This window comes from Thamnophis sirtalis, unplaced genomic scaffold (genome assembly GCF_051295495.1).
Source record: "Thamnophis sirtalis isolate CommonGarterSnake01/CBP01778 unplaced genomic scaffold, rThaSir2_p1.2 scaffold_3, whole genome shotgun sequence".
Taxonomy (NCBI): Eukaryota; Metazoa; Chordata; class Lepidosauria; order Squamata; family Natricidae; genus Thamnophis; species Thamnophis sirtalis.
The window spans coordinates 170521324-170547184 of NW_028261383.1; the positions used below are offsets into that span (position 1 = coordinate 170521324).

At 44.1% G+C, this 25861-nt stretch overlaps 1 protein-coding gene across 2 annotated transcripts in view; it reads left to right on the forward strand.

Annotated features, from left to right (window-relative positions):
* The window catches only part of LOC106550542 (5'-nucleotidase domain-containing protein 2), a 52260-nt gene that overhangs the window by 16622 nt on the left and 9777 nt on the right, over nt 1-25861 (forward strand). The window contains exons 5-14 of one of the 2 annotated variants that reach the window (XM_087710913.1): nt 631-724; nt 4079-4207; nt 6837-6897; nt 9353-9455; nt 11349-11450; nt 13805-13886; nt 15062-15148; nt 15315-15455; nt 16502-16566; nt 23150-24147. In XM_087710913.1, coding sequence (XP_087567039.1) covers nt 631-724; nt 4079-4207; nt 6837-6897; nt 9353-9455; nt 11349-11450; nt 13805-13886; nt 15062-15148; nt 15315-15455; nt 16502-16566; nt 23150-23411 — 1126 coding nt within the window. In that variant the 3' untranslated portion in view covers nt 23412-24147. Of the gene's footprint in view, nt 1-630; nt 725-4078; nt 4208-6836; nt 6898-9352; nt 9456-11348; nt 11451-13804; nt 13887-15061; nt 15149-15314; nt 15456-16501; nt 16567-23149; nt 24148-25861 lie in introns of those variants that run through there. The other variant, XM_087710914.1, reaches the window with a different exon arrangement.

Here is a 25861-nt window from a genome sequence, read left to right on the forward strand (position 1 = left end):
GCCAAGTTCAAACCCTACCCTAGCTTCTGGCAATTCGTGGTGTGCAAATTTATAATTGGCCTTGGGGAAATGCTGTGCTACTTCCTTGCCTGGCTTACACTGATAGTATTTAGCAGTAATAAATACGTGATCCCAACCATTGTCAAACAAGGTAAGGGAAAGAAGAATTTCTTGTTCTGCATGAAATGGACTAGAAGCATTCATATAATGTTCTGGCTTCTAATTTTTACGCTGCTGGGCCTAATGACAACATGTTGGGATCCGAATTTAACTTAACTGTTATATGTCTGCATTGGAATGCATTTTATTATGCCTGTGAACGTTCTTGTCCTTATTATAGCTCACACTTCATTCTGTGTGACCTAAGAGTTATGCTGAGTTGCACAATGCCTGATGCTGTTACAAAAATACTTTAATAAGATATTGTTATGTTCTAACTCAGTGTCTCTTAAGCTTCGCAGCTTGAAGATGTGTGGACTTCAATTCCCAGAATTCTGGCTCAAAAATTCTGGGAATTAAAGTCCACATATTTTCAAGCTGTCAAGATTGAGAACCCCTTGATCTAACTGCTAAAATACCCTGTTATTGTAATTCTAAGCACCTCTGTCCTCTTTTTTAAATCTTGTGCAGAGGCTTGAAACCTGTTCCAGATGATGAAGTTCTGGAGATGTATGATGGCACCCATCATATTCCCTTACACCAAGCCAGTGGCTTCTATGGAAAGGTAGAATCTCTGAGCTGTCTAAAGCTGTTATTTTCATTCAGAGTTTCCATTCCCAGACATGATTGGATGATAGCTGGGCTGGTTGTCTTTATTTAATCTTCATATTAACCATGTGCATGAAATGGAAAAAATATATTCTTTTGAACCAGAGTAAACTATATATCATGTTCTAGAAATTTGGATCACTTATAGTTAGGGAGAGCCAAACCCAGAATATTTTGATTGCTCCAGATATTCGTCCTTTGTCTTTTGTCATTTGCCCTTGTCTGTCCTTTTTTATAATATTTCATTTTAATTATAATATTTAATATTTTAATTAAAAAGTACAATTAAAATGTTTAAAGAGAGAAAGAGAAGGAGAGAGGGCAGGAAGGGGAAGAGGGAGGGTAGGAGTAGGGGAGAGATAAGGGAAGAAGGAAGGGGAAGGAGAGGAGGAAGGAAGGAAGTAGAGAAGGAAGGGAGGGAGAAAAGAAAGGGAAAATAAGGTGGTGTTACAACAGGCGCTAGGGATGGTAAACAAAGCAACTCAAACTGTATATTATAACCTTTTAAACGGAATAACAAAAGTATAAAAATAGCAAAGAAAAAAGAATAAATATGTGAATGTATACCTATAATTGTATGTAAGAGAATAAATGATAGTAAGAATATAAAGCACAATATAGGTAAACAATATTTTGTTATAAATAGCTAAGTATAAATAAATATAGAATAGTACATAAAAATGGATAACGAATAAGGGGACCATGAATGCAAGATAGAAATGTATAGAAGGGAAAACACTAACTGTAAAGAAACCGATACGGAACCGCTGTATGATGTAACTTTTTTTTCCTATGTTGTTTTAAGTCATGTGTTTGTTTTTATTGATGTGTTTATGTGTTTAAAATAAAAATTAAAAAAATAAAATAAAATGTTTAAAACTGCTATAAACTAAGAAAAAGAAAATATATTGCAGAAAAAAGAGAAAAGAAAGAAAAGAAAATAGTTAAGAAAAAGAAAAGAAATATAAAGAAATGACTTTCTTCTTTGTCACAAGTATAAACAATTTTAATAACTTAAAATACAACAGATCTTAATTGTATATCCAATACAGCATTTTTTTCCATATCATTCTTTTAGATTATCATTTTTAAATCCACTTTCAGATTAGTCTCATCCTATCCAATAAAACTTGTTCTTCGATAACATCTCTCAAACACAGTCTTATGTATTGAAGCAAACATTCTTAAAATTACCTTCAGGATATATTGTTCCAAAATATCCTCCAATATGTCCAATGTTAAGCTATTTTGCTCCATTCTGTATTAGTAGGTCAAATTTAAATGTTCTTCTCGTTTAATTGCAATCTTTAGTTCCTTTTGTTTCCTTCTAATGCCCAATTTTTAAAGTCTTGTGGTTTTTAAAATTTAAAACAAAAGCATTTTCCCATGAGAAGGGTTCTTTATAATTAATTCCTAAATGTTATTTCTACTTATTTGGACCTTTAGTTTTTTCTAACTTTCTAAAATTAATCATCTTTTTTGCTGTTTGTTCCAAAATAATTTTAAGTTCTTAACCTTATTTTGCTAAGGGTTGAAGAAAACTCATCTGGTTCTGTAAAACCTGTGGATCTAATGATTCCTAACAGGCAAAAAGCATTTACCAAAAGTGATTAGAAAAGAAAGTATGCAAATCTAGTGTCCTTTAAAAGTCCTGACTGTGGTTTGAGTGAAGATGGATTTCCCTCATGCCCCAAAGCTTTGAATTCATCATAGATCACTGTTTTGTGGTCTCCTCGCAAGGAACAAATTTTTGAGCATGGGTCACTGTTCTGACCCCCCCTCGTTCCACACCAAAGCACACTCCGAGCCAGAGTTAAATTATGGCATTTAATTAACAGACAAACAAGTCCTTGGCAGTAACCCAGCACAGACAAGCTTGGGCAGCAATAAACACAGATAAGGCTTGGCAGCAATCCAGCCTGCCAAGCTCATACAAAGTTCTCCGACATTCGATTCTGTGTTGACTTCTGCAAAGAGGGCGTGTGCACAAGTAGCCTTTTTATAGTCTGGAGAGGAGCCTAATGATCATCAGCTAAGTGCAATCACCTCCTGTAATTGCGTAATTGTTCCTGATGCCTATTAGCTCTTTGATGCCGTGCATCCATTACTGGCTTCCGGCTCACTCTCCCTTGTCTCCTCCCCACTGGTCCAAGGCTCAGGTGCCTCCTGATGGCCAACCAGTCTCTCTGTGCCCTGCTCGGAGTCAGAACCCTGTTCAGGGTCCTCCACATCCTCCAGAGCCGACTCAAAGGGCCCCTCACTGTCGGAGTCTGGTGGCAGCTCCAACGGCTCCTGCTGGGCCACAACAGATCACCATCCTTTTGGACCTCAGGGATCATTAAATTCATAATTTTAAATCATGCAGACCACTAATGATATGATTTTTTTAAAAAAAAGATAAATAGTATTTAGTGCAATATAAAAAATGCAAATAATTTTTCTGAGGACCACCAAAATTTTCTCTAAGACCAACAGTGGTCCACAGACCACCAGTTGGTGACCACTGGTCTGGAACATTTGTAGGCAATCTCAAGTCCTTGCATTTTCTGGGGAGGCATTGCCCAGAGCTGGCCTATTCACAGTTCTTCATTCCACTGTGATTATCAGTTGTGCTTTTAATGTAGCTGCCTTCAGTTCTCATTTCTTCCCTGGAACTTGCTACCCACTTTCCTTCTAATAGCTTATATCTAATCTTTCTCTCTCACTCTGCACTTTCCTTCTAAACTCTCTTTGTCCAAATTTCAGATTGTTTTGGAAAAATCTGAATGTTGACTTTCTTAATTCTGCTTTTTGAAGGTTAATGACGTGTATGTGTTTTTGCTAAAAAGCCAGAGGGGTTGAACTGAGTAAAATTTAATTTCTACAGAAATCCTTAAGAGCTATTTTAAAAAGGAAGCGCCCAATCGGGTGGGTTTCAACCGGTTTGTGGTGGTCCCCGCAAACCGGTTGGTCGGTGAACCCGGAAGTAAGTAACTTCCGGAAACGGGGAAGGGCCCGCCCGCCCGCCCACGCTCCTTACTGGTCTTTGAAGGCTTCTGCGCTTCCACGCAGGCGCATGGCACATACAGCGCCTGCGCGATTCTCCGTGAGCAGCTGGATGGCACATACAGCGCCTGCGCGATTCTCCGCGAGCAGCTGGAGCATCGCGCAGGCGCTAAGACGCATGTGTGAACTGCGTTCGTGCACGAGGACGCCGCCGGCCCCGTTCCAACCAAACCGGTTGGAACGGGATAAGCAACGGGATAAGCAAACACTGGGCCCAATGGTCTACTAAATTGTATCGTTCGCCTTTTTTCTTTTTTCCTTCCAGGGCCCTGCTGTTAAGCAATTCATGGACATCTTCTCTCTGCCAGAAATGACCCTCCTGGCGGTAGCTAATGATTTTTTCATCAGCAATGATATTGATTATGACCCCATCCATCTCTACAAAGATGTTACGGTATGTACTTCATCCCCCCCTTGGCAAGCTTCTTCTCCCTTTCCACTCTTGTTTGCCTAGGAGAACTTTCTGTGTTGAAAGTTAGGAGGAGGAGGAAGTGCTGTTGGCTGGCAGTTGCGTGTTTTCTTCTCAGTTCTGAGTGCGGGCTGGGAATCTGGCAATTATTTTTGGGAGGTTTTGCAGAACATAGCGTCTCCTCTGTGATTTATCCTACAGCAAAATGACAAGATTTTAGGGGGGGCCTGGAGTTCTAAAAGCCTGCTTTAGGTCTGTTGGTTCCCGTTTCTGTTTTTAAATAGAACCTTATTATAGAAGGTTGTGACGTACCTCACCCAGAGAGGAACAGGCTGTCCCAAGCTGGTGGGAAGACTTGAGACGTGTTGTCTGCAAAGCTGCCAGGAAGGCTTATCTGTAAACCCAACTGCTCCAAGGCACACGTCTTGAGGGCCCCTCAGCTTATGTTTTCAGCATGTTTTTAAGTTTAGAGACCGGAAAAACCATCTGTTCTCTCTCTCTGGAGGCTGCCCAGCCCCTGATTTTGAGCAAGAGGTTGGAATTGGCATTTTCACTCTTGTTTGTCTAGGAGAACTTCTTTGGCATTCTCATAAATAATGTTTTTGATCCATTCTTTTATGCTCCTGTCCTTTTCTTCGGCTCTGTCCCACTTGCAGAGCCTTAGTCTACCACCGGAGAAATGTGAACGGCACTTCTGAAGTTTACTTAACATTGAGAAGTTATCATTTAACCTGTGTTAGTGTGTGTGTGTGTGAGAGAGAGAGAGAGAGAGAGAGAGAGGGAGGGAGAGAGAGAGAAGGGGGGAGGGAGGGGAAAACAAGATCAGGTTACATGCAGTGCTTGAAAGTTTAAGGAAAGAGGGAGAACAGGGTCAACAGGAGCAGATGACCTGTTCTACAGTACATATATACACGTACGTACATCTATATATATAATATATATTGGTAGCCTCACTTATTCTTCCACAACCCCAAACCAGCCTGAAAATTTAACGTCATATACTTTGAAAGGAATCGAGGAAGAAATAAATAACAATGAAGGAGATAGGAAATAGAGACAACCAAACCAGATAAGATTTTCTGTATTTTAAACATTTCTACAGTACATATATACACGTACGTACGTATGTATATAATATATATTGGTAGCCTCACTTATTCTTCCCCAACCCCAAACCAGCCTGAAAATTTAACGTCATATCCTATGAAAGGAATCGAGGAAGAAATAAATAACAATGAAGGAGATAGGAAATAGAGACAACCAAACCAGATAAGATTTTCTGTATTTTAAACATTTCTAGAGAGACGGCCTTTTCCTTTTGCGACAAATAAAGGATGCAACTTCGAAGATTAAATTCCGACTTCTTATTCATTGCAAGGCTAAAGTGAGAAAACAAATTTGGCTAAACTCTATAATGCCTTTTCTCCTACACATATTTAAAAATGATTAGAAACAGCCTTGAGGTTTTTTTTTTTCAGATCAAATGATCCTCAGTTGTCCCACAGGCTGCTATCTGTATTTGTATGTGCAAAACATACATATACAAGTTGCTTAATGTTTTGTTCCACAAGGACGGATGAAGGTTTCTTTTCCAAGCCTTTTGCTTTCAGTTCTTTCTAAGATTGTATTTGTCTGTGTGTTTTGGTACTATTGTTATATTCTGATGTTATTTTAGTTGCTTTAAAGTTATATCTGTTTTAATGTTTTACTTCGTGGTTTTAATTGTTACTTATCAATTACTCAATTACTTTTGTTGCTGTTGATGGAACAGAAATATACATGTTCCCTCAAGAGCAAAGAAATAATAAAGGGTTCCACCACAAAACCGCGCCCGACTAAACCGCGCCCGACTAAACCGCGTCGCTGACGTCATCAACAGGGCGACAACAGCGCGGAGACCGAAGCACGCTGTAAACCCTAAACCTAAAATTAACCCCTAAACCTAAACCTAACCCCCCTAAACCTAATCCTAAACCTAACCGTAAACCTAACCCTTAACCTAGCCCTAAACCTAATCCTAACCCTTAACCTAACCCTAAACCTAAACCTAACCCTTAACCTAACCCTTAACCTAACCCTAAAGCTAACCCTAAAGCTAACCCTTACCTTAAGTTGAATCGGCTTGCTTTCAAAGTGCTATTTAAAGCGCCCTTCTTTCTCCGCGCTGGCTGTTGTCGCCCTGTTGATGACGTCAGCGACGCGGTTTAATTGGGCGCAGCTTAGCCGAGCGCGGTTTTGACGGGTCACGTAATAAAGGATATATTTGATCATTACCCACAGAGCAGAGTTATGGCAAAGAGTTACTTTCACTCCCTCGTACCACAGCTATCTACTAGTTATCCAAACCACAAACACACAATAATTACTACTATTAAAAGTTTTTTTTAATTTTTAAAGAGGAGATCGGATCACGAACCTTGAGTATTGTTTCCTTCCTCTGAAGTATAACAAAAAATAAATAAAAAGTAGAGGCAAGACAGAAGGCATAACACTGATGTGGACGCCCTACTCATGTTGCATTTCAAATGCAGCCCAGATGTAGAAATGTCAGCGCCTGCAATGTTTATTCCTGGAATTCATTTCTTCTTCTTTTTTCCTTCAACCATTTCCACAGGATGCCATCCGAGATGTTCATATTAAAGGTTTTATGTACAAGTGGATTATGCAAGATCTGGGTGAGTATCTATCTCCTACACCAGTATTTCTAAGCCTTGGGAAACTGTAAACGACATGGATTTCAGCTCCCAGGATTCCGCAGCCATGCTGGATGGGAAATTCTGGGAGTTGAAGTTTGCACAGCTTAAAATTGCCAAGTTGTGAACGTGTGATAAGAAAAGAGCAAGGAAAGAGCCATTGGTGTTCAGCCCACAGGTCTACTCTTACGGCATACAGGGAGCTAAGCCGTTGCCTTAGTGACAGCAATTAGGACCAGAATTTTAGTTCCTAAGCAATGAAATTGAAAAGCAAGCTGTTTTTTTACTGCTTCACTTAGTGACTGCAATTCTGGCTTTCTCAACTGACATTGTTAAGCGAGACCCATGAGTTGTTAACCAGAGGGCATTCTAGGAAAGGAGTGAAGGGGTGTCTCAAGAGGTGGGGGAGGCCCTGGAAAACGAGGTGCAGGACATGTGTGAGTTGGGGAGGTGCTATAGTGCAGTATGAAGTTGCAGCCAGGTGTGGGTTCCGGCAGGCACCACTCTCAGTTAACTCGTGTATGCGCTTGATGTGCTCTGCACACGCATGCACAGTGCAATTAGCAATAGCAATAGCAGTTAGACTTATATACCGCTTCATAGGGCTTTCAGCCCTCTCTAAGCGGTTTACAGAGTCAGCATATCGCCCCCAACAATCTGGGTGCTCATTTCACCCACCTCGGAAGGATGGAAGGCTGAGTCAACCCTGAGCCGGTGAGATATGAACCGCCGAACTGCAGATAGCAGTCAGCTGAAGTGGCCTGCAGTACTGCACTCTAACCACTGCGCCACCTTGGCTCCTGATTGTTAATATTGTTCTGCGCATAAGCAGAAGTGAAAATCAACATGGTGGCACCTATGGCGCCTCCTGGAGAACTCTTCGGGGGCGTGTTAGGCCTGGGTCACTGCTGGGTCCCTGGAGTTGCATGTGGAGCCCCCACCTCACCCTGGATTCCTCCTTTTGCATTCCGTTTTCATGCCTTCGGATGGAGGGAAGCGGGCCCTGCACGGCATCCTGGCTCTGTGCTCTGCAGCCCGCCCGGGCCCTGCTTGGCTGGGCGCCTTCCATCACCACCACTCAACTTACCCATTGTAGGAATTTGACGAAGCCGAGCGGCTCCTCTGCTCCACCCGAAGGCAAGAAAATGGAATGCAAAAGGAGGAACCCGGAGTGGGTTGCGGGTGCCATGTGCGACTGCGGGACACAAGTGTGTGTGTGTGCAATCCAGGCTCTGTGATTTCCCATGATTCCTGCTGCACCTGGGGCTGTTTGGGGGTGTTGCAGCCGGATCCTCCTCCCCCCCCTTGTCCCAAGCCAGGATTGGGTGAACTTTCCTCCCTCCCTCCCTGTTTGCACAGTCCAGCGCCTCCGCCTGCGTTTTTCCTATCTCCCACCCTTTCCTTCCCGTTGTTCTCTGCCCCCCCCCCACTTGTCCGGCGGATTTATAAATATAGGCATGGCCTCCAGGTTGCAAAGTTGAATGCTTAAATTCCTTCTAGGAAACTTATGGCTTTTCTCCCGCGGTCTAATTTGGGGAGTTTTTCCCTTCTCTTCCCTCCCGCTCCCTCCGTCGGAGTCCCAAATTTTTCACCACCGTTTCAGTGGGCGTGGCTTGGTGGTGGTGGGGACATGTGACTGAGTGTGTGTTAGTGAGGTCACGTTGGCCACTCCCACTCAAGTTACATGCTCCCCACCTAGCCACGACCACAGAACCGGTAGTAAAAATTTTTAGAACCCACCACTGCCCTGCCCCCAGATTTCAGACCCAACCCTGCCCCTGTGTTGGGGGGCAAGGGGGCAGCTGAGACTGAAGTAGAGGCCTAGAAGTGATGGCAGCTGGCTGAGACTGCTGAAGGCCCTGGGCCTCTACTTCAGCACCAGTGATGGTGCTGCCTCCACCAAGTGGAGCCGAGGTGGCGCAGTGGTTAGGGTGCCAGTACTGCAGGCCACTTCAGCTGACTGTTATCTGCAGTTCAGCGGTTCAAATCTCACCGGCTCAAGGTTGACTCAGCCTTCCATCCTTCCGAGGTGGGTGAAATGAGGACCCAGACTGTGGGGGCGATATGCTGACTCTGTAAACCGCTTAGAGAGGGCTGAAAGCCCTATGAAGCGGCATATAAGTCTAACTGCTACTTGCTATTGCTAAGTGTCACTGTGCAAAGGGACCAAAAGTGTATAGATGGAAGGAGATAGGCAGGTGGGGAGGGGGGGAATAGCAGCATCCTTGTGGTCATAAGCGCACACGGGCTGCCAATCACCCAAATTTTGATTACATAACAGTGGGTGTGCTGCAGTGATTGTAACATTAAGCATGGGTCACACAAGTCCAATTTTTTTTAATGCTGTCATAATTTCAAATGGTCACTAAACAGATGGTCATAAGCCGAGGATTGCTTGTAATTCTTAAAAGGCCTCTGTCCACCTTTCTTCTTCCAGAGCAATACATCCTGCACGGGGATGAGACCTACGCTGTCCTACACCGTTTGGCCAAAAATGGCAAAAAACTCTTCCTCATCACCAACAGTCCCTTCAGCTTTGTGTGAGTTTAAGCACGCCCAGGCTCTAAAATACCTCTGAGCTATTTGGGATTATTTTTGTTTGTTTTTTCTTAAGTTACCAGAGACTTAACATTTTTTTTTCAGGAATTTAACTTTAGCTTTAGTTTGGCTGGCGAGTTGGATTGCATTCCAACTTTTTTAAAAATCTGGATGCAAGTTTCTTTTTCTTACGTAATTATTAGATTTGCACTCATCGTATCCATTTACCTGGCTCTTTTTTTTAATCGGCACTTTATATTGTTATGTTTTTAATGCTTTTATACCTTTTGCTGTATACCCCAGAGTATATAGCAAGTTTATATACTAAATATATAATACTAAGAGCGAGATGGGCAGTACCCAAAGTTGATAAATAAAAATCAGTTCTGCCTTTCATTCAAGAGTTCAAGATTGTATACGTGGCATTCCCTTTTCCAAGTTTGCAAGTTTAATAACATTTATATGCCGCCCAATCCCGTAGGACTCCTGGCGGCTTACAGTACAGAAATAAATAAAAAAAATAAAATACAGAGAAAAAAAAAGATAGATTTAAAAACAGCACACCATACATTCCATTCTAAATGGGGCTGGACTGTATTTTGGGGTCAACAGCCCCAGGCCTGCTGGAACAGCCAGGTTTTAATGGCTTTCCGGAAGGACGAGAGAGTGGGAAGGGTCCGGATCTCTGCGGGGAGATCATTCCACAGGGCCGGGGCAGCTACAGAGAAAGACCTCCCCCGAGTAGTCACCAACCGGCATTGCCCGGTCGACGGTACCCGAAGGAGGCCCAGCCTGTGAGATCTTATGGGTCGTTGGGAGGTATGTGGCAGGAGGCAGTCCCGCAGATATCCAGGTCCCAAGCCATGTAGGGCTTTAAAGGTAACGACCAGCACTTTGAAGCGTGTTCGGAGACCGATGGGAAGCCAGTGCAGCTGGCGGAGGATAGGTGTAACATGGGTGTACCTAGGTACACCCCCACAACAACATAGGAGAAAATATATAAGGTCGATTAATTCATTAATCTGTTTTTATTTAATCATTTAATTATCATTTTAATTTAATCTACATGGGCAACATTTTGAGGTGCTGCTGATAGCACAACATCCTCAGGTATTTGTTGCCAGTTCTTGTCTAGTGAGCTTAGATCAGCATTTCTGAACCTTGGGAACTTTAAGCTTAATGGACTTAAACCAGTGGTGGGTTTCAAAAATTGTTGGAACCTACTTTGTGGGTGTGGCCTCCTTTGTGGGAGTGGCTTGCCACCCACGTGACCGGATGGGAGTGGCTTGCTGCCCATGTGACCAGATGGGAGTGGCTTGCCGCCCATGTGACCGGATATGAAATTATGAATTAGTACTTAGGTCGGTCCAAGTAGCTATTCAGAAGTTACTGGTTAGAAGCGATCGTAAAGCAAGATATGGAATTAAAACCAGAAATATTTTGTTGGCTATTTGAAAGGGAGTATAATATATATTTAATTTTACACATGTTAGCAGCTGCTGGAATTGTGTTTGCACAACAGTGGAAAAACAGAGATATGTAAATGAATAAATATTACAATGTGCAGGAATAAATAAATTGACAATTAAAATCAAGAAGGCTTTGAATACTTTTTCGCGTGGGATTGGTTTTAGCAATTGCCAACTAACGGAAACAGAAATTAGAAATCCAAAAGTATGAAAGAAAACACCAATTATGTAAGGAAAGGTCCCTAAAATGTATAAGGAAATATTACTAGATGATTATTAATGCGTAGATAACTGCGGGGCATTACACACTCCCAGAATCCCCCAGCCACCATGATAGTTGGAGAGATTCTTGTTTCACGGTTGCTTCCTACTCTGTACTTTTTGGTACCTCCTAACTCTCTCCCCTTTTCTCCCTGTTTCTCCTAGTGATAAAGGAATGCGATACATGGTGGGCAAGGATTGGCGAGACTTCTTTGATGTGGTCATAGTCCAGGCAGACAAGCCTCATTTCTTCAATGACTGTGTCAAGTGAGTGTTGCATTTCCCCATATGGGCATGAGCTAATGCATGTCCTGAGGGCATTTGATATCTTTCTGGTTAATGGAATTGGCACACGGCTGCACGTACATTCTTGTTCTGCCCCCCCCGCCCTTCTCCGCCAGGAACTAAAGCCAAAACAGACGTACGAAAGAATGTTTTAATCAGTCCAGACTCTTGTTGGCTGCAAGCCCAGTAAACAAAGATAATAACTCTGGCAAAAAGTCCTTCACACCGACGCAGCACTGCAAACAGGCTTCTCACAGCAAACCACTTCTCCAAGTTGGTTTCTCTTAATTCGTGAATGTGAACTCCTGCAAACAGGGCGTGGCACAAACAATCTCTTTTATAATCAGGAGAGGATCTTAATCAGCATCAGCTAAGCGCAATCATCTCCTACAATTACGCAGTTGTTCCTTCCGTGGAGTAGCCCTTCGACGGGGTGCATCCTGAAACAACTCACAAGTGTTTTCCTGAACACTCCCTCTGATCCAATGCTCTGCCGCCACCTGGTGGCCAACCAGTCTCTCCTTACCCTGCTCGGAGTCAACACCCTGTCCAGGGTCCTCCACCTCCTCCAGGGCCGACTCATAAGACCCCTCGCTGTCGGAGTCTGGCGGCAGCTCCAACAACTCCTGCCAGGCCACAACACATTCGGATGAATTATACCCGAGTCAGCCATTTGTGGGCCATGTTTAGCCTCCTTGAACCTTTGCTTTGTGGTATTTAGAGCCCCTGAAGATTGTGCTGCAGAAATGCCACTGTACAGGAAGATTTAGGGAGAAAAAAAAACATGGTGGGAATTTAGTTCTCCCCTAAAATGCATTTTAAAAAAGGCAGAGTGAAGATTGTCTTTTCAATCCTGCCAGTAATGTCCCTGTGTCACTCTCATGCTCCCTGCAGTTTACAGAACTTCCCCAGTGTTTTTTTTAAGGCATGGTCTGTGCCTGCAATGTTGCAAAAAAAAAAAAAAAGGTGGTGTGTTTCTCAGTCCTGCCATTGTTACTCAATTTTTGGGGATAGATAGATCAGTGCATGTTGTGTAATGATAATATGTGGCTTTGGGGGAGTGCCCTCCTGAGTAGATTATAGCTCAGACCTGAAAGCACAAAGAAAAAACTACTCAGGCTAAAAATGAGGGAGTTGTTCCTTTAAGAGAATGAGAGCAAAATTTCCTTCCTCTTGACCATTGGCAGAGTTCTTTGACGGCAGCATTTCAGTTGCTGGTGGTTGGAGAGGATTTTTCTTTTCTTTTCTCCTGCGTATATTTTAATTTCTATATTCTAGCACTTCCTTTCTTTTTCTTTCATTTTTAGATTTCTTTTTGTCTCTCTCTCTACCCTAAATCATCGTCGGGGTCACTTTCTGGGCAACAATAGAAAGTAGAAATAGAAAATTTGAAATAACAATTGCTAACTGTAGGAGAGAGGCTACAATGAACTGTACTTGAACTCTGCCTATCTTGATTTCCTTTCCTAATGTACATTTACATCACCAGCCATTACGTAGGTTTTTTTTTTCTAATTCTCTGTGCTCTTACTTACTTAAAATGCTGTACGATGTCTTTTCAAATCACTAGATACATCAAAAGATTTTGTAATGGCTGTCCAGCATTCCTGGACTGGGGGAGGATGCTGAACAAGTAAATTATAAAATCAAGATTCCTAATTTACTTTAGCCTTTAGGATCATTTGATACAGAGGTGGGTTCCTACCAGTTCGCACCTATTCAATAGAACCGGTTTGTCAAATCTACCGAACCGGTTAGAAGAGGTTCCACCAGTGGACCCGGAAAGCAGGCCACACCTACAGAAGAGATTCCAAACATTTTTGAAACCCACCACTGGCAAGGATCTTGTAACTTGACAGCTTTAAGACTTGCATGCTTCAGTGCCAGAGTTTCTGAATAGCTACTTGGACCGACCTAAGTACTAATTCATAATTTCATATCCGGTCACATAGGCGGCAAGCCACTCCCATCCGGTCACATGGGTGGCAAGCCACTCCCACAAAGGAGGCCATACCCACAGAGTAGGTTCCAACAATTTTTGAAACCCACCACTGATTTGATACCCACTAAAATTTGCAGAAAATGCGTACATAGGTGCAACATACAGCAGTGTTAATGTTTCCTAGTGAGTAGTGTTTCTCAACCTTGGCAACTTTAAGATGTGTGGACTTCAACTCCCAGAATTCCCTAGCCTGCATTAAAGAATATGTCCCTATGTGTGTGAGAAAAATAGCTGTGGATTTTCGAGTCAGATATTAGAACTCCTTCCCTTATATAGTGGAAGCCAAAAGGCCTTCTCAGCAGCCTCTCCAACTGATACCCATTTTTCCTTTCAGGCCTTTCCGACGACTAGATAGCAATGGAGATCTGCAGTGGGACAAAATAAATAAGCTGGAGAAAGGCCAAGTGTATAAACAGGTAGGGAACATGGACATTATTAGGTGGTCTGAGTCTTTGAGGAAGCAAGGTAATTCTTACGTACATGCGATATGATTTTAATACCTTGATCCTTGAGCAGGGTTAACTCCATCAGCATTAAAAAAAAATTATGACTGCTGCTGGTACTTGGTGGTGTCGCCTATTAAATTATTAATTATTCACCTTCAACCTTCTCAACCCCTTTGAGCTTCTTGGCAAACTTTGGAAGGAAAGTAAGTCAGAGATTTAATGAGATGAAGGGAAAAAAATCTCCTCTCTAATTGCTATACTGAAAAGGCATAATATCCAGTTAGCCCAAGCAGAATCATCTTTGAAGATATACACTCCCCTCTTCCTCCTTTGAGATTTGCCCTGTGGGTATAGAGACGAGAGAAGGAGCACGTGAGGCAGCAGTGGGTTTCAACCGGTTCGTGGCGGTCCGTGCGGACCGGTTGGTTGATGAACCCGGAAGTAAATAACTTCCGGGAACGCCGAAGGGCCCACCCGCCCGCCTGCGCTCCTTACTGGTCTTTGAAGGCTTCTGCGCTTCCACGCAGGCGCATGGCACATACAGCGCCTGCGCGACTCTCCGCGAGCAGATGGAGCATCGCGCAGGCACTAAGACGCATGCATGAACTGCGCGCGTGCACGAGGACACCGCCAGCCCCGTTCCAACCGTATTGGTTGGAACGGGATGAGCAACCCACCACTGACGTGAGGACATGTTTCAGAAGTAGCAGTACTGGACATCTGTTGTGACTTAACTTCCAAGAAAGGTGCCACCTTCCTGGAGTCTTGGACCTCCTCCTATTGCTACTGATGTTCCTCTTTCCAAACACTCACTCTACTTACCATCTCTGTCTGGTGCAGAGGGTGGGGTGGCAGAAATAAGAACAGCTGCCAGCTCTTGCTTGAGTCTAATTATTTACGTTTGAGGGTGGAAACCTGGCCAAGATTGGACAACCAAATGAGAGAAAAAGCAAAAGGGAGATTGAGTGTTAGACGGTAATTTGCTCAGAGGTCTCTTGAGTCCCGGAGACAACTGTACCTGCAAGATGTGAAGGGGAACTTTCCCATTTTCCTCCGCGATATACAATATTTTCTAGGGACGTTGATCTCGTATCCATGCAATTCTTCTAATCCTTCTAATGCAACGTTTCTAACTACAATCTTAGGGCAACCTTTTTGACTTCCTCCGGCTCACAGGCTGGCGTGGATCCAAGGTGCTCTATTTTGGGGACCATCTCTACAGTGACCTGGCGGTGAGAGCTTTGGGCATAATCCTCTGGGTCGCGAAGAGAGGGGTGGGTGGAGGTTGGGTCTTTTAGATTTTCTTCCCAGCCCTGGGAAAAGAGTGGGCGGAGTTCAGTGTGTAACGTTTGTCATGATAAATCTATAAATCTTTTCCATTCTGTCTCTCTGTCCCAGGACTTGATGCTGAGGCATGGCTGGCGGACAGGGGCCATAGTTCCTGAGCTAGAGACCGAGACAAAAATGGTCAACACAGAACAGTACTCCCAAGCACTCACTTGGCTGCAAGCCTTAACTGGATTGCTGGAACGAATGCAGGTAGGATAGGAATCAGGACACTGCTTAACTGCTGGGAATAGAAGGGGGAAGGCCAGAGGTGGGTTCCTACCAGTTTGCACCTATTCGGTAGAACCGGTTCGTCAAATCTACCAAACCGGTTAGAAGAGGTTCTACCAGTGGACCCGGAAAGCAGGCCACACCTACAGAAGAGGTTCCGAAATTGTTTTGAAACCCACCACTGGCAAGAATCTTCTAACGTGACAGCTTTAAAACTTGCATGCTTCAATGCCAGAGTTTCTGAATAGCTACTTGGACCAACCTAAGTATTTGTATTGTATTTGTATTTGTATTTTATTATTTGTATGCCGCCCTTCTCCGGGAGGACTCATGGCGGCAAACAATTCAAGGGGGAAAAAGGGGGAACATAAAAAGACAAAATACAAATAATAAAAGTAAACAACAGTCACACAACCATACATGTCGAGAGGGGAGGGAACTCATCACCCCCAGGCCTGCCGGCAAAGCCAGGTTTTGACGGCTTTTCGGAAGGCCTGGAGAGAGGTGAGGGTCCGAATCCCTGCGGGGAGTTCATTCCAGAGGGCCGGAGCTGCCACAAAGAAGGCCCTCCCCCGGGTAATAGCCAGGTGGCATTGGCTGGTAGATGGCACCCGGAGGAAGCCAACCCTGTGAGATCTAATGGGTCTGTGGGAGGTAATTGGCAGCAGGCGGTCTCTCAAGTACCCAGTACTAATTCATAATTTCATATCCGGTCACATGGGCGGCAAGCCACTCCCAGAAAGGAGGCCACACCCACAGAGTAGGTGCCAACAATTTTTGAAACCCACCACTGGACCGGAAGGCCCCCAATTCTTGATAGAACCAGTGTGGAAGAGAGTAACGTAGAGCAGGGAATACTTAAAACAGCATTGCAGTCAGTTGCTCTCTCAATAAATGGGACCTGTGGGAGTAAGGAGCTTCAAGGAAAGGTAAAATTGGTTGTAAGAAGCTAGTTTAGTGAGCTTTGAGAGGGGATGGAACAGTAATCCCAGGGCTGTCTTAACGTTTGGGTTCTTGTTCCTGAAAAGATGTTCCAAGATCCCGAATCCCAGCAGGTGCTGCAGGACTGGATGAAGGAGCGCCAGGAACTCAGGTATTTTATTCCTTCTCCTTTCTTTTCAGTGTGCTAATTCAGACTTACACATTGGCTACTTCCCTGCTTGCCCAATTAATAAATAGGAACTGCCTCCATCCCACTGAACATAAAGGTTTTAAGTTTTTTTTCTTACAAAGTGAAATTGTATGCACATACTCTGTTGCCCTCTTCAGCATTTTTTTTCTTTAAAATATACTTTTTTATTTTCCATTTCCATAACATACAATCACATGTATACTATTACATAGCCAGTATCCTATTGTATTAAGTAGTAATTACATCAGTTCCTCTTGTCATCAACACCCCGAAAGATAAAAACCCATTATTAGCTCTTCTGCTCTCCATACACCTCTTTCTTCTGCCTCTCTCCTACCTCCTTTCTTCCCTCCAGCATCCTTTCCTACTCTACTTCTCCTTCCTTTCTCCTTCTCCTCTCTCTACCTTCCACTCCTCCTTATCCTCCTCATCTTCCCCCCTTAACCTCTCCTATCCCTCTCTTCCCATCTTTCTTCTCTCCTCTGCTTCCCACTCTTCCTCTCATTGGGTATTTCCACTTCTGAGCAAACTCCAATCTATGTTGATGGTATTTATAACAATATACTTAACATATCCTAGTTTTAAAGAGCATTAAAAGAGCATTCAGCATTAAAGTATGACCATTCAAGCCTCTAAATTTTGCAGAGTTAATTGGGGCCTTAATTTTTGGTCTCTTCACCTCTCCTGGATTCATGATTTTCCACTTCAGCTTTGTTACAGTTGGTATAACTTGAACCCCACTGAATTAACTGATTTGATTTTGGGGGAAAAATAAGTTACTTATCTTTAGTTCAGCTTAATCAGGATCCAACCTATAATTCTCTCTGTCCTTTTGAAACAAACTTTAGAATGTGTTTAGCCTTTTCCACTTTCTCTCCCCAGCATCAAATCTACATTTAAATTTCTCTCCAATGTAATTCTTAACTCTTCATGGTTAATTTGTAAAGTATAACAAACATTTATATTACAGCGTTGGCCTTTGTACATTGTCCAGTTGTGCTTAGGCTGTAGCTCCCATCACCCATAACTAAGCATCCAGTGCAACAGCAAGAATGAAACTTTATTTGGGTTATAGACGAGTCAGTGAGAAATAGAATTGTGAATTAGATAGGCCTCTTTTCAAGTTTCCTGTAAACTTTTAATAGACTGGTTTCAGGCTTGTTTACACAGGTCCAAACATGTCCTTTATTGCATAGTTGCAATTCCCTTGTGGGATTCTGTTTTGTGTTGCTTGATTGACTCTCTTATCAGCCTCATTGACTCTTTCTTGATGGGCAAAGCTGTGTAAATAGAATCACTCGCTACTCCCTTGGAAGCCAAATCACCAGTTGTCGCAATTATGTCACCTTTTTGTTCAGGGGTGGGTTTCTCGCCCCGTTCCAACCGGTTCGGTTGGAACGGGGCCGGCGGCGTCCTCGTGCACGTGCACGGTGCACGCACGCGTACTAGCGTCTGTGCGATGCTCCAGCTGCTCCTGGAGGATCGCGCAGGCGCTGTATGCGTCCTGCGCATGCGTGGAAGCGCAGAACTTGTCAAAACTGGGTAAGGAGCGTGGGCGGGCGGGTGGGCCCTTCGCCGTTCCCGGAAGTTACTTACTTCCAGGTTCGCCGACCAACCGGTTGGCAGGGACCGCTGCAAACCGGTTGAAACCCACCCCTGTTCTTGGTTCTAATGATTTTTCCCCCCCTCCTGCTCAACCATGTTTGATTCTGAAGAGATTGTCTGGACACGTCTCTGCAGTTTTCTTGCCAAGATTTTTCAGGAGCGGTTTGCCATTGCTGCCTTCCTAGGGCGGAGAGAAAGTGATTAGTCCAAGGCAATCCAGCTGGCTTTGCGCCCAAAAGAAAGACTAGAACCCACATTCCCGGTTTTGAGCCTGATGCCTATATCAGAGTGGCTCTTATGACTTATCCCTTGCCAGATTCTATCACAAAACCAAGCTGTAAATAGCAATAGCAGTTAGACTTATATACCGCTTCATAGGGCTTTCAGCCCTCTCTAAGCGGTTTACAGAGTCAGCATATCGCCCCCAACAATCCGGGTCTTCATTTTACCCACCTCGGAAGGATGGAAGGCTGAGTCAACCTTGAGCCGGTGAGATTTGAACCGCCGAACTGCTGAACTAGCAGTCAGCTGAAGTGGCCTGCAGTGCTGCACTCTAACCACTGCGCCACCTCGGCTCTATGTCCAGACATGGAATCCTGCTTGAGCTCCAGAAGAGAAATCATGAGTTGATGGGGATTGGAGAACAGGGAGAGAAAAATACATTTCATCTCAGTTCTTAAATATCCAGAAGGTGTTTTTTTTTGTAAAGCATGCATTGAACAGTGAAAGAAAACCACCTTTGATGTAGAAGTGAAAAAGTGACAAGGCAGGCAACAGATCCTTTTTGGGAAATAGTGTTCAGGCTTCTGTACAAAGATTCCACAGCAGAAAGAATGACCTTCATACAGTTTTGGGGGATTCTTTCCTGCCTGTTCACTTTAATATAGCTTCTTAAATTGTTGTTGTTTTTTCCACATAATTTTTATTTTATTTTCCATTTTCATAGCATATAATCACATGTATACTATTACATAGTCAATATCATGTTGTATTATTAAATAATTACATCAATTCATCTTCCCATCAACTACCAAAGGAAAAAAAAACACCAGTTATTGGCTCTTCTGCTCTCCATATATTTATCCAACACTTTCTTCCCCCTCTCTCCTTCCCCTTTCTACATCCTTTCTTCCCTCCATCGTTTTCTACTCTACTTCCCCTTCCTTTCTCCTTCTCCCCTTACCACTCCTCCTTATACACCTCATCTTCCCCCCTCACCCTCTCTCCTGTCCCTCTCTTCCTATCTTTCTTCTCTCCTCTGCTTCCCACTCTTCTACATCCTGTCTTCCCTCCATCATTTTCTACTCTACTTCCCCTTCCTTTCTCCTTCTCCTCTCTCCCCTTACCACTCCTCCTTATACACCTCATCTTCCCCCCTCACCCTCTCTCCTGTCCCTCTCTTCCTATCTTTCTTCTCTCCTCTGCTTCCCACTCTTCCTCTAATTCACTTGGTGTATTTCAGCTTCTGAGCAAATCCCTTTTGTGTTGATGGTATTTATAATTCCATTTCAATAGACATAAAAAAGAAAAAATAGCAGTATACATGTACAATCATAAGCTACCTTAAAATCCAACACCCCTCCTCCAACTTAGTAAACTCCGCTCCCTCCCCCACTCCCCCCCAACCCCCCCAACCTTCCCCCCCCCCGACTTCCCAGAACCAATACAAGGTATAAATCTTTAACAAAAACAGTTTAAAATATAGCAATATAGCAATAGCAGTAGACTTATATACCGCTTCATAGGGCTTTCAGCCCTCTCTAAGCGGTTTACAGAGAGTCAGCATATTGCCCCCAACAATCCGGGTCCTCATTTTACCCACCTCGGAAGGATGGAAGGCTGAGTCAACCCTGAGCCGGTGGGATTTGAACCGCTGAACTGCTGATCTAGCAGTAGCCTGCAGTGCTGCATTTAACCACTGCGCCACCTTGGCTCTTCCCTCCAAATATAGTTAAAGAGAAAGTAGAAAATTAATAACGTCTTTGAATTGAGCTTAGCTCCTCCTTGCTAGGCTAACTATAAACAATTTGTATCATTTCTGGTCTTAATCATAAGCTATCTGAAATTTCCTAGACCCATATTTATTTTGAATATTCTTCAGTGGTATTGATAACATCATTTGTGAGTTACCTTTGTGCTGTTCGGAAGCCTGGGGAAATTGCTATTTGCTTAAAAAGTATGTTCTGTTTCTGCTGTCCTTTTGATGCTTGGAGCTAGTTGAAATGTCGCAGATAGTTTAAATGCACATTAAAGAAAACCCCAGGCATGATTGGCAGTTTTTAAGAGCTCTGCTCCTGCCTTGTGCTGAGAGTTGTTATTTTGGTATGAGCAATCGCTTCCTTTTGCACATGTGCACCTTGGCACGCACAGACACTGACAATTCCATGAAAGAATTGCAAGCGCAGGCTTTGCTGTTGTGAATCATATCCCATTTAATAAAGGTAGGAGTTTTTGTCTGCCCTCTCCTTGGGTCTGTCTGCTCTAGGCATCAAATAAGATCTTTTAGATTATAGTACAGCTACGTATTGTTTTAACCTCTGAGTTGCATGGGAAAAACCGGTTCCACCACAAATCCGCGAAGCCCTTATCCGTGGAGACATAAGCGCGAAGACTAATTCGCGCCGTTCAAAGCGCTAAGGAAAAACGCGACCCTACCACGATGACATAATCGCGGAGGGCAAATCCGTGCATTCCCAAGCACTCAGTACCCTAAACCTAATCCTAACCCTTACCTTAATGGAAATCGGCTTTCTGCCATGGCGCCGTTTTAAAGCGCCCTTCTGTTGCCGCGCTGTTGTCGCGGCGGTGATGACGTGTGATGATGATGTTGCGGCTTTAGCGACGCGCTTATGTCTCCGCGGATAAGGGCTTCGCGGTTTTGTCGTGCCACGGAAAAACCTAGCTCAGATTGTCTGATAATAAAGAAAGGAACTTAAAAACTATAATACAGAAAATTCCTTATCACAAAATATCCAAGTTTAATGATACAGTAATATGAAATGGAATTCTCTGATATACTGTAAATATACCAGCGCAAAATAATGAAGACAAATGGAAATGTTCTATGTGCAGTTATGTAAGGTAAAAACATTTATTTGCTTCTATTTTTACTTGGCTATGGAGAGGAATAATGTGGTTTTTACGCTTTGTCACTCCATACCCCAATCCTATTCTGCAGCAACTTGGTGTTTTGAATATTCAGGCGTAATGTCCAGGTCTTTTTATAACCATAAAATAATGTTAGATCAATTCTACCGTGTTTCCCCGAAAATACAACATGTCCTGAAACTAAAACCTTGCCACATTTTTTGGGTGGGCAAAAATATAACCCCCCCCGAAAATAAGCCCCCTGGATAACACCCCACCTCCGGCCAGGCAGAGCCCCGTTCACCGACCTAGCGATATCCCGAAGGTGCCAAGCTGCGGGAACCGGGGGGTGGGAGGCAAATGTGATAGCGTTGCTTGGTGCCTTCAGGTTGGTGCTAGGTTGGTGAGTGGCTCTGTGCCCAGCTGAAGAGGGGGGTTGCTGGGGTCGCTGCTCTCTTGCAAACAGGCTCCCAAAGAGCCGGGCACAGCCTCATGGGCGAATGGCTGTGTTGCACTGTCGCAGCAGCGCAACGCAGCAGCCATGAAACGACCACGCTCACGAGCAGCCACCCGGCAAACCCCCTTTCCAGCCGAGCACAGCACCATTCACTGACCTAGGGGTATCGCCAAGCCACATGAGTGCCTGTTTGCCGCTGCCCGGCTCCCGCGGCTTGGTGCCTTCGAAATGCCAGTGAATGGTGCTCTGTATGGCTGGGGAGGGGGGTTGCGTGAGCGGCTGTTCCGCTCTCACTCACGTGCCTCCCAGCCTCACGATGCCCTGGCCCAGCTCTCCCCGCAGAGCCAGGGCACCGCCGCCACCGCTGCATGGCTTTTTCTGCAGCTTCCAAACGAGTCTTCCGTCAGTGGCCACTCTGGGCATACGCTCTTTAGTTGTGGGCCAGTTGCCGCTCGTGTAATCCCCCTCTCAAGCCATGCAGAGCACCATTCACTGGCATTTCAAAGGTGCCAAGCTGTGGGAGCCGGGCGGCGGCGAACAGGCACTCACGTGGCTTGGCGATACCCCTAGGTCAGTGAATGGTGCTGTGCTTGGCTGGAAAGGGGGTTTGCCGGGTGGCTGCTCGTGAGCGTGGTCGCTTCATGGCTGCTGTGTTGCGCTGCTGCGACCAATATAAAAAGACCACCCAAGAGACCCTGAGAATACGCTAATACACAGTTATGGCTTCAAGGTATAAAGGTAATGCAAAGTGAAATTTTGCATCTTAAATATTCATATTAAATTGGGTTCCACCACTAAACCGCGCTCGACTAAACCGCGCTCGACAAAACCGTGTAGCTGATGTCATCACAGGGCGACAACAGTGCGGAGACAGAAGCATGCTATAAACGCTAAACCTAAAATTAACCCCTAAACCTAAACCTAACCCCCCTAAACCTAATCCTAAACCTAACCCTTAACCTAACCCTAAACCTAACCCTTAACCTAACCCTTAACCTAACCCTAACCCTAACCCTAACTCTTAACCTAATCCTAACCCTTAACCTAACCCTAAACCTAACCCTAAACCTAACCCTTACCTTAAGTTGAATCGGCTTGCTTTCAAAGCGCTATTTAAAGCGCCCTTCTTTCTCCGCGCTGGCTGTTGTCGCCCTGTTGATGACATCAGCGACGCGGTTTAATCGGGCGCGGCTTAGTCGAGCGCGGTTTTGACGGGTCACGATTCAATTGAAACCTAGATTCTTAGACAATTGTTTAACATAATCCTTGTAAGCGTTTTATTCAGATACTCCACCTTGCCGACTGAGTCATCTCTGGAGAATGAAATTCCATCAATCCTGATTGTCCGATCCCTCTTTCTTTTTCTCCTCCCCCCCCCCCCGCATGCTCTTACAGGGCACTCACCAAGAACCTCTTCAACCCGCAGTTTGGCAGCATCTTTCGCACGTGCCACAATCCCACATACTTCTCCCGCCGCCTGTGCCGTTTTTCGGATGTCTACATGGCCTCCCTCAGCTGTTTGCTCAATTATGACCTCAAGTACACCTTTTACCCAAGACGGACCCCCTTGCAACACGAGGCTCCCCTTTGGATGGATCAACTCTGCACTGGCTGCATGAAGACGCCCTTCCTGGAAGAGATGGCACATATCCGCTAGGGACCAATTGGGGAATAGTTTGCAGATGGTTGTGTTTCTAACTTTAGGGCAGTGATGGGATGGCTTAAAAGTCTTGTATGGTTCTTTGTATTAGAATCAAACTTGTGGTCTCTGATTACATGTCAGATTTGCAAAGCAAGGGGCCTACTAAGCCTTAATGATTGCTCTTTGGCAATTCATTTTTGCTTATGGATTTAAGATCTTTGTGGCTCACACTGAGATCTAGCAAGTCCATTGTTCTTTGCTGGAACATCAGCAGCTTCCTAATGAGCGTTACAAAGGTTAGAAGAGGCCCATTAATGGAGCATTGTCTGCGCTACAGAGTATGGAATTTCCATGTAGACAGAGGGAAGGGGCTTTGGAGTGGCCCAGAGTCCATTTGTTGGTTCTCCCTTAGGGGTGAGTGCTCTTCCAAGACAAATATGCTCAGCATATATACTAGGTGGAAGTCCTTGGTTTTGTAGATCGGTACCCAAAGTTCTCATCCCTTGTAGAAACACATATATTTTGTAGTGTTTGAAGTTTACATCCCCTCCCCAACTGTAAGGTCTTTTTTCTTTTTTTAGCTTGTAATGGAGAACAGGGTGGGGGAAATGGGGCAGTGGGTTGGGGGGGAGTTCCTGTCCTGTCTCCCCATTGAAATGGGAGGGAATAGGAGGTGCTATTGAGGGGATGGGTATTTTTTAGCTGATGACTGGAATTTTATAATGTTAATAAAAGAGCAGTATGAAATCCATGTCTGATTTGTGGTGTGAAGTTGAGGCACGAAGCAGGAGCTAAACAAGCTATATGTTTGCCTTGCCATTGTGGTGTTCATCTTTTTGTAAATTTTATATCTTTGTTGGTTTATCAAAATATAAAATGCAAAAATACAAAAAAAAAATGAGAACAATGGAAAATTAGAGGAGGGAAATGGGAAGAGGGAAAAGTGTAGGGTAAAGTGGGAAAGAAAAAGAAAAAAAAAAGATTTCCGAGTCCTTTTGCACTCTACATGGGGCTGCCCTTGAAAAGTGTTCGGCGACTACAATTGGTCCAGAATGCAGCCGAGCGAGCGATATTGGGTGTACCTAGATACACCCATGTTACACCTATCCTCCGTGAGCTGCACTGGCTCCCTATTGGTCTCCGAACACGCTTCAAGGTGCTGGTTATCACCTTTAAAGCCCTACATGGCCTAGGACCCGGATATCTCCGTGACTGCCTCCTGCCACATACCTCCCAGCGCCCAATAAGATCTCACAGGATGGGCCTTCTCCGGGTGCCGTCGACTACACAATGTCGTCTGTCGGCTCCTCGGGGGAGAGCCTTCTCTGTACTGCCCCGGCCCTCTGGATCGATCTACCCCCTGAGATCCGGACCCTCCCCACTCTCTCAGCCTTCCGGAAGTCTGTTAAGACCTGGCTGTTCCGGCAGGCCTGGGGCTGCTGATCTCTGATTGAGCTTCAGCCCCACTAAGATTGAGTGCATGTTGTGCCTTTTTAAATTCTCTTTGTCTTGTATTTTAAATTCTTTTAATATTTTTAAAATTGTTTTTATGTAAGCCGCCCGGAGTCCTTCGGGATTGGGCGGCATACAAATCCATTAAAACCTTAAACCTTAAACCTTAAATCATTAGAATAAGGTCTAAACATATAACCTTGACTTTTCACTTTTACATTATAATATATATAGCCATTTCTATAACAACAAACCTATCTAATCAGCAAAATGTAAAATCAAAGATCCCCTTTTTCCACCACAAGCACAAAGTCCAAAAACTGTTTCAAGGTAGAAACAAAATTTATTGTAATCTTTTCTTTGATCAAAGCAGTCAATTTCATCACCTATGGGTAACTCCCATCAACTTTTGCAGCCGGGAATAAAAATATTCTTTCATTTTTTGTGCATAAAGTATTCTTGCTGTTGTCAACATATATAACATCAAATTTCCAGGTTTTTTTTCAAGTTCTTTATCCATTAAGCCTAAAAGAAAAATATCTGGTTTTATCTTTATATTCATTTAAGAATCTTCTGTATTAAGATGTAAATCCTACTCCAGTATTTCTTCGCTCTGTAACATGTCCACCATAAGTGATAAAGCCGTTAAAACCTGGCTGTGTCGGCAGGCCTGGGGTCGATGAGTTCCCTTCCCCTCTCGAATCGTGTGGCTGTTGGTTGTTTTAAATGCCCTGTACTTTTTGTAGTTTTTGTGTTTTTCCCTCCCCCCCCACCTTTGGGTTTGTGCGCCGCCCTGAGTCCCGCTGGGAATAGGGCGGCATATAAATAAAATGAACCTCGAACCTCGAAAAGTTCCTTCTTTACGTTTGCATTTCCAACTTTCATGTGAAGTACCTTGATACATTCTTGATAATTTGTCCAGTGTTAAATACCAACAGTACATCATCTTATAAAAATCACACAATGCTTTACGCAGGGTACATATTTACATTTTCTGAGTGTCTGCAGCCCTA